Source organism: Bactrocera latifrons, unplaced genomic scaffold (genome assembly GCF_001853355.1).
Source record: "Bactrocera latifrons isolate USDA-ARS-PBARC rearing strain unplaced genomic scaffold, ASM185335v1 scaffold_22, whole genome shotgun sequence".
Classification (NCBI taxonomy): domain Eukaryota; kingdom Metazoa; phylum Arthropoda; class Insecta; order Diptera; family Tephritidae; genus Bactrocera; species Bactrocera latifrons.
The window spans coordinates 2,107,977-2,117,886 of record NW_017535741.1 but is presented as its reverse complement, the minus strand read 5'-3'; the positions used below and the strand labels follow the sequence as shown (position 1 = coordinate 2,117,886).

At 28.9% G+C, this 9,910-nt stretch overlaps 1 protein-coding gene across 1 annotated transcript in view; it reads right to left on the bottom strand.

Annotated features, from left to right (window-relative positions):
• The window catches only part of LOC108968562 (guanine nucleotide-binding protein subunit gamma-e), a 15,762-nt gene continuing 5,852 nt past the window's right edge, over positions 1–9,910 (bottom strand). Inside the window, exons 4-5 of the mRNA XM_018932681.1 lie at positions 5,732–6,484; positions 1–5,680 (exon numbers count right to left, since the gene is read on the bottom strand). Of these exons, the coding sequence (XP_018788226.1) occupies positions 6,379–6,484 (106 nt within the window). The 3' untranslated portion in view covers positions 1–5,680; positions 5,732–6,378. The remainder of the gene's footprint in view (positions 5,681–5,731; positions 6,485–9,910) is intronic.

The window sequence follows — 9,910 nt, the reverse complement described above, 5'->3', positions numbered from 1 at the left end:
ACTACTCATTATGAGTTACAGATTATTTCTAGTTTGGAAATCGTTTGGTTTTCTTTCTAATAGTGGCTAAAATTGTAGTTTCATATATATTGTATATTCAAAGTTCTTGCCGATTCAAATATTTTTCCTAAGAGTGGTTTAAATTGTTTGCTTGTTACTGAATATAGGGTTATTAACTGGTTTAATATCCCACAATAATATAAGTGTACTCGTATATAATACAAATAAATAGGGTTTCTTCTTAATAATTGTGTATTACTATATGTATTTGAATTTAAATTGTTGTTCTTTTTATAGGTTTTACGAATGATGTTTTTCCGTTTGTTGGTTTTTTGTTTTTGTTTAAATACCATCACTAACTTATTTACTTGTATTTCTATATATCTCGTTTAAGTATAATTAGTCATTCTAAGTAGAATACATTAAACTAAATGTTAAATGAAACAAAGATTATTTCTTTTTGATTCGCAGTCTAGATGTTATTGACCGCTAGAAACTCTTTAGAGTTTATTTTGGTAAATTTGGGCAACTTTCAATATCAATCAATTTCTTAATTATAATTAATCTTAAGCTCAAGCAGCTACTATTATGCATTCAATATGTATGTAAAATGCATAATACTAGTATAGCAATTTAACATGCACGTGGCTTGGAGTTTACATGTAATCATAAATCTATACTTTCGGTAACATTATTAAAATGTAATATTTTGAAAAGGTATTCTATTATTTTATTAGTTATGCATTGTAATTGATAATATTTGCTAGTTCTTTTGTTAATAATATCGTTTATTATAATTTGAGAGCCAACATTAACTTACGTTACTAAATATCTAAATATTAGAGATCTCAGTAGTTTAACATCATTGAATTTGACTTTGCCATCTACTCCATTTTATAATGTTTAACATTTCCGTTTCTCCATCATTAATATTTGTTTTACTCGTGGTTATCACTGCGATACTTTGTGGTTATAGTGCCTTCAAAAGAATGTTTCCGTTATTATTCAGAATTCTAGTAAAATGTATGTACACTTCCCAATGTTGTAGGTATGTGTACGTGTCTTCTTCGAACATACCTGATAAAATGTAACAGTTCATATAACATCCTGCTATCATAACATGATTAAGCTTATACTTTCCAAAGAGTATATTTTCTATTTTAATATTTGTAACCTCTATGAACTGGTTTATATTTCTCAGTAGAATTAACATTCAACTTTCGAGAATGATGCTCAGACARCTACTATGCTACATCGGTTTAAAACGAACTTTAGTAATTATTTTTAAAAGAGTTTATGAGCAAAATATCGTGCCAATAAAAAGTAAGACTACATTATTTTTTGATTACAGGTAGAAGTGATTTTTTTCCTATATCAATATAATTATGAAGTACTACACGCTTCAAAAACTGTGTTAATATTTTTTGGGGACGCTGAATAAATTTTAAAATTTCTAATACAATTATTTTTGTGGTATACAATATGTATGTATTGTTATTTCTTATACTGAATAATTTCAAGTATATATGTATATGTTACGTAGAAATGTGGCGATGTAAATTCAATCATCCTAGCTTACCTGCTCACCTACTCGCTCAAAATCGCCATCACAGATTTCACACATTCATGCTGTGGCTGTTTGCGAGTGTTCTGACTACTCATTAATACACGTTTCCAACCCTATCTCAGTGATATATCGTATCGCGCATAACAATTGTCGCACAGCTGCGCAAATGACAGCATTACTATGGTTAATTTCTAAGGCTTCATTAGAGCTTTCGGCAAACTTATTACGGCGTTGATTGTTTGTGAAAACAGAAATTTATTTAATATGATTTACATACATATACGAAATTTTCTCAATTAAAAGTACCATATATTAGTTATTTTCATTGTTCTTCAAATTGTATGTCGAATTAAATGCATATTTGCATACATAGATTAATTGTCAAAGCTTTTTTGTTATCATATCTCTAATCGATTAATATCAAAAGATGAAAAAGTTTCCATCTATGCGATACTACTCTCAACGTATCTGCTAATTGTGTGTTCGAATTTTGTAAAATGAGCCATTGTAGAAGAAATTTAATAACTCTCCATTAAATCCATCCCTTTTGAAATCTTGGCTGTTAGTTTGTGGTGATATTTTGGCAGTTTTTTAGCAAAATCTTTCGCTCGTTATCACTGCCTCTTCGTTTTCACAGTCCGTACATCTGTACTTCAATCTCTTGACTGCAATCAAATATTTTTCGCTTCCTAGCCATATTTTCGATATTTCATAAATATTTTTCTCAGTTGCTTAGCTTTCATTTTACTCTATCTCCTCTCTCAATACTTGAATTTAAACTAACTATAAACCTTTACTTAATTTATTTAAATGAGCATTGACCTTCTTAACATATAAGCATATATTTTTCGGTTCTGAGCTATTGTTATGTAAGTTTTCGTACAAATTTCCCAAAACTCCGGAAAGTTATGTATTGTTCAAAATCATTGTATTATTCAAGAATATAGATTTTCTATTATGCATATACATACATGTGTGACMATTATATACTTATCTTGTTACTTAACCAATTTAAATATATATTTTCTTTACTTTGTCTGATACTAACTTTTGTAATAACTTTAATATATTTTAAACTGATGTAACTTAAAATTTATTGGTTATTTCATTCGGTTTTATGAATTCTCCAATCACAGAAACTAACGGTTTCAGAAAATCAAATCACAGCTTTTTAATATAGATAAAGACATTTTTCTTTTACACCTTACACTTTTCCGTTGTGTCTTTTAATATTTACTTATTAAACAATTGTTGTTTTGATTTTTCATGCTATTAAATGTTATCTTAACCCTATTTTTCAGCTGCAATTAACGCTCAATTATCAGATAGTCATTTTAACGAATGTCAGAGTAACTCAGGTTCTGATTTATTTTTAAGCTATTACTATCTTTTCGACACACATTGTTATTAAAATTGTATTTTTTCGGAATGATTACATTTATTAACACACATATATTATTTTTATTATTATATTCAAGATCAACTATTAAAAGTTGTTATATGCTTCTACTACTTTTTATGTAACATGTCTTAATATTTTAATAAACCTACTTTTACTTATTATTTCGTATTTTTGTTGCTTGTTGACTTAAAGTTATGACGACTCTTCCTTCGTATTGTTGTTAAGGATGTGTATTTTTAAGTTTTACGTTTGTTGTACTCATCACTAATTTGACATCTGTTTGTCAACTACTTTTTATGTGTAAATGTCGGGTTTTTTTTTTAATTGCAGTTGTATTTGTTTGTTTACTTTTTATCTTCGCCAGCCAAATTCAGCTATTTTACTGAAATCCAACTTATTTTCAACACACTTTCTTCCTTACTTTGGCTTAAAGTTCTCGAATAAATTTTATTTTAATAACAAATTAATTCATGATATCCTGGTAAAAAACGAAAATGTCTACTATTTTATTGGTACTGTTGTTAATTCAATTGTAACACAAGTATGTATGATGTAAGAAAATTTAAATAGTATAATTTATAAAGTTACTTTACATTGGCTATAGCTCTTTTAACTTTAAGTACTCATAACATTTTTGTTTGTTGTTATTCCATTGAGTAACTTTAATATTTTATTTACGAAAGCAAACTAATACGTTTTGTGAGACATTTACAATTTGATAACTCTTTTTCTAAATATTTTTAGTGTGCACATATACCAGAAGGACAACTTCTTAATATTCTGTATATATAATATGTATGTGTATATAGTTTTGTATATATTTACTTACGTTTTGGCCGCCTTTTTATTATTTTATAACTAAGTTTTATTTACTCATTTTCGATGAATTAGATGATGAACATTTTCGAATAATTTGATTTTGAATTAAGTACATGAACTGAAGCTATCGAATTGCATTCGAATACTGTTGTAAATTGTGTTAAGCTATAATTAAATATAAATTATGTTGTTAATTTGCTTTCGCCTATTTATTATTAATACCTTATTTGGCCTATTAAATAGAATGTTAAAAGTACATACATACTGTTTGAACTATGCTGAAATTGTCTTCTACTTTCCTCACTTAATTCATTAATAATATCGGAAACTAATAAACAGTGCGAAGAAATGTTATACGTATTTAGCAATCCAATTAAATCGCGTTACAAGTGATTTATAACATATATACTGAAACTATGAGCCATATATATACTACATATTGAAACTAGTTCACTGTTTTTAATTTTTTTGGTAAGATTTTATAAAATGTATTTATTACCTTTCTTTTTGACCATACTAGTATGCAAAGCTAGTTTTCCTGATTAAGTAAGCAAAAATGCTTACGGGTAAAAGTTTCGCTTTGATGTTTTCAGTGAAGTAATAATTGAAATCGAAATACATTTGAAATAACAGAACTAACTTTTTGTTTCTAAGTAAAGTTTTAATAGCTAGTAAGAAAGGAGGTAATAGTTGTGATTAAAGTAGTTTCACAATTTTCCAATAGCATCTCATGAATTCATTATTGGATCTGTGATTTAAATATTAATTTTTGTTTACTGATAGGCACATAGCGCATGTTGAATAAATTATAGTGATTAATCTTTCATGGCCTAGCAATGTTAAATATACGAGTATTTATATGTATGTATGTCGAAGTTTTATTTTTATAAAAAGTTCTGAATATCAAAAATCGTAGCATTGGCTTCATATATCTTTCTACGAATATACTATATTTTCCCAGTAATAGCTTTAATTAATGTAGGTAATAGAAAATTTCAATTTAAAATGTGTCTAGTGAACACGTATTATTTGCTTTTGGTTACGGTGAATGCGATTTGATGGCGTGAAAGTAGAATGCAAAAAGTAATATCACTTTTTCGCTTAATTTCATTTGTAAGGCTGCATTAATTAAAATTTTTAATTACATCATTTCCGCGTATAACATTTTGTTTATTAGGCTTTACTCAAAATAGGGTGGGATAAGGGTTGTATCTTTTGTATTTTTCCTTCACCAAATTTTTAATACTAATGTTAGACTTTTACAATTAAGTCTTTGTAATATATCTTCAAAAACTACTTATCATAATACACATATTAGGATTTCTAAAATAATAATTTCAATTACTTTGAATTTTTGGTGTTTTTTTTATATGGTTTCATATTTTATTTACTTTTGAGAATTGAGAATTGCCCTTATATTGGGAAAATTTGAGGTTTACGATGATTTTAAATAAAAACAATACGTGAAGGTAATACAAAATAACAAAATTTTTAAGTGTATATAGCTTTATATAAAATAGAAATTAAAAAAATTAAACTAAAGTAAATTATTGAACGTCAATGGCTACGATGATTTGTCAGATTTCATTAGAGTATTAGTTTTGGATTGGATATTTTGTAACTAGTACATTTCATGTACATTAGATTCAGCGAAAAAATAATGTATGAATGTTTTCATATTGTTGAATATATTGTATGCACATATTGAAACTGAATACATAATGTTTTCTTAGCCACCAATTCAGCTAACGAGCTTAACGAATAGCTAAAATTAGTTAGAATCAGTTGGGTTAGCAAATCCAGCAAAAAGAAATCCCTACCAACTATGTTGACGAAAGATGTTTATCCATAGCTAATTTTCCAGACAATCGTTTAATTGTTAACCTAAAAACCTACATACGAAAATTAATTTCAGTACTTATATAAACAATTTTGCTGCTTACTGTAATCTTCGAGCCAGTGTTTCATAGTAGAATTCCCAAAATTTACCGTGGAACCACATGAAGAAAGCGGCAATTTGTATAAGAGTTGGACGTTGTACAATTTCTCTTAGGGTACGACGTTTTAACTGGTGAATTAATTTTTGGGTTTTGGAATGCGAATACTCATGCAGATGTTCATTGTAATTCAAGTTATAATTTTGATGGTAATAATTGTTCTTATTATTGTTGTAATAATTATTACCATAGCATACTGTAACTGTTTCGTCATTTAGAAAGAAGCCATCAATTTCAACTTGTTCCTTTTCGCCGTAGTCTTCTGTTATTATTTCTCTTTGAGCCCCATCTACATCATTCTTTAATTTTAACTGAATTTCCCGCTGTTGAATATTTTCTGGGAGTAAGGAATTATTATAGTTTATTTTATTAAGACTATCTGAATGTTGCAGGTTGGTTTTGTTGCTATTGTAGTCATTAATTGCATTTTGTGGTTGTATTCTTAAGGGTTTATTTATTTTATTTTCATTCCTTGTTTTATAATTCTTATTATTGACAAAATTTTTCTCACTAGTGGTATTATTGTGGTGATTGTAGTAATAAATGGGATATTTGTGAATGTTGGTATCGTACTGTTGCGGGTTACGATAATATTACATAAGAACGCATTTTCCTTTTTCAGCCCAAGGATTGTTCTTCTTATCCGGGGCATTAATTAGAGGATCATTTTTCTCATTTTCTTCGATGAAAGATCGCATTCTGGAAATAYGAGAAAAGAACAAGTAATTTATATAGTACAATACTTATAAGTAAGCAACAAGTAAATATATGTGTATGTATATGTTGTTATCATAATACAATATGTTATAAATATCAGTTTAACAAAATACATCCTTCAAAATATTTGTATTCCCTTGAGGTTGTCCCGAAATAAGTAACACGCAGAAGAAAGCATCGGAGATCTTATAAAATATATGGCTAAATGAGTCCAAGTCGCCCCCTCCCAACACACGCAACATTCACCATCTCAACACACTACTCCATGAGACATAACATTTTATGTGCAGGGCAACACTACAAAACAAATTGTTCAGATCGAACCACTATAGACATATATCTTTTTATACTCTCCCAACAAAGTTGCTAAAGAGAGTATTATAGTTTTGTTCACATAACGGTTGTTTGTAAGTCCTAAAACTAAAAGAGTCAGATATAGGRTTATATATACCAAAGTGATCAGGGTGACGAGTAGAGTTGAAATYCGGATGTCTGTCTGTCCGTCCGTCCGTGCTCGCTGTAACTTGAGTAAAAATTGAGATATCATGATGAAACTTGGTACACGTATTTCCTGGCTCCATAAGAAGGTTAAGTTCGAAGATGGGCAAAATCGGCAAACTGCCACGCCCACAAAATGGCGAAAACCGAAAACCTATAAAGTGTCATAACTAAGCCATAAATAAAGATATTAAAGTGAAATTTGGCACAAGGATCGCATTAGAGAGGGGCATATTTGGACGTAATTTTTTTGGAAAAGTGGGTGTGGCCCCGCCCCCTACTAAGATTTTTGTACATATCTCGGAAACTACTATAGCTATGTCAACTAAACTCTACAGAGTTGTTTCATTCAGGCATTTCCATATACAGTTCAAAAATGAAAGAAATCGGGCAATAACCACGCCCAGCTCCCATACAAAGGTTATGTTGAAAATCACTAAAAGTGCGTTAACCGACTATGATGCGAGAGTATAAAATGTTCGGTGACACCCTAACTTAGCCTTTCCTTACTTATTTACTAAATAATCCTAATTMGACTTATAGATTCTTTACATTAACTAAAGTTTTCAGAGTTAGTTATGTATACCTACATGTCCGCGTACAGCCGAAGTTGAAATTTTTCTCGTTTTTAAGTTACATGTGTATGTTAATTCAATATTTAAGCATATATTCTAATTATAAATATCATATTCTAAGCATTTAGTATTCGTTCTGCTTTCCAGTATTGATTTGTTTTTGTTAATATCTTTTGCTGAATAGCGACATTATCTAGTTATTTTTTCATCTCATGTTACCACAGTTATGATTTTTGTGTTTCTCACTCTCCTGTCAACTAAATTCCACTTGAATATACATAAGTATTTGCCATTGGTCACGTTTTGCCAATATTAGCTTTGAACGAAATCAATGGCCTGATAATGTGTTACCACTTATCCATTTATATAACTATGTAATTAGTGCGTATTTCACTCTATAAAGATGTAGCACTTATAAGCAGATCGGAATTAGAATTCAAATTAACTGCGGTAATATGAGGTACTGAAGGCATCTGGTAGTTAACAGCTAAAATATTTACTCAATGCTCTAGCGCCACATAGCTAAGCTGACAATGAAAACTAAATATATTAAATGTATAATCGATATCCCAAAAAACTTCAAATCTTCTTAGTGTCTGTCTTCAAATGCAAAGATGTTTTATTATCAAAAACTATTTTACCAACCAAGGTGTCTTATCACCCACAGGCGAACAGGCAGCCATGGCTTATATAATATTAACCCACTATGAATTAAACTTGCCGCTTTAATATTACTTAACAGTACTATATTGCAATGAATACCATTTTACTTTTATTATTTATATATTAACAAGTATATAAGAATATTCGGATCGAAATATTGTAGGTATCAGAAAATGTTAATAAATTTGAGACTTTTTTAAAAATAAGCAAGATAATTATGATGCACTTAATTTATTTGTACTATTACCTTATTTTGATATATTTATCTCAATTGATTTAACTTTGAGTTTTTAAAGTATAAATTGACATACTTACACTAAATTATCTATTATTATCAACACTGCTCGTATTCGTTTCATAGATACTTACGAGATTGTATAAAATATGTGGTGATAGCAGCTGTAAGGTGATGCTTTTGTTAATACGTAGAATAAAAACATCAAACGAGGTCAAACTCATTGACCTCATCACTGAGTATAAAGAGTAAAGGTATCTTAAGTTTGACAAAAAATAATGTATGTATGTATATGAAATACATAACAAATGAGAGGTGGTTTCAAAATGATGCAAATTTTACTCTTTTGGTTACTTATTGCTGTATGAAAGTGCAAATTCACGGTCATTGTATGCTTTCTTTTCAAGATCTACTTTGTGACGTTTTATAAATACAAATTGTAATCAAAAATATTAAGATTTAATTGTAGTAGTTTACATATACATATAAAAGAAGTTTGAAAACCAAAACGAAAACAGTATGTGAAAGTCTTATATTAATGTACTCCGGATACATATTAAGTGTTATTGATTTCACTTTACAAAGAAAATAAAAAGTGTTCAAAGTGTTCCCGTCAGATTTAATTTGGAAACAAGTTGTACAAACTACTGGATGGTGCCAATCCAAAATGAGTTGTTATAAATTTTGGTAACAGACCGATGAGTTTTGTTTTTAGCACTTAAAACTGATCGAAATGATAATAGAGTTATATATAATCAGTGAGCTTCGAAAGCCTGTATATCCATGACTATATACTACTTATATGAGAATTGGTTCACACTGGTAATGGTAGCTTTTTGATATACAAATTATATTAGAAAGAGCTTATCCCAAAAATTACTAAAGCTTTAATGACTAAACTTAGCGAAAACATTTTTGTAACCACGCCCATCTCCCACATAACTGTTATTTTACTACTTAAAGCGCGATAATTCTCTTAAGAAAAATGTCATAAGTATTAAATTTAACCATAAAGGTAACACATTAAGTTCGCATGTGAATTGATATATAATTGTACAATAAGCAGTTTAGCGCTAACTTTTTGGTGACATATATATGATTTCATCAAGTGCCCGACCATTTCGAACATTTTGCACAAGCCTATACGGGACTATTTGAAATAGACAATTTCTCCTTATAAGGAAAATGTGAAAAATTGATTTCGCCTCATCTCCAAACTTCTAATATAATGATTTTTGAACTCTCGGTTGACTGCCAATGAAATATTTTACAATAAATCAATCATAATCTTGTATATATTGTTATTTAAAGGGGTATGATCGCTAAGAAACAATTTTTATACTCTCGCAACAAAGTTGCTAAGGAGAGTATTATAGTTTTGTTCACATAACGGTTGTTTGTAAAACTAAAAGAGTCAGATATAGGGTTATATATACC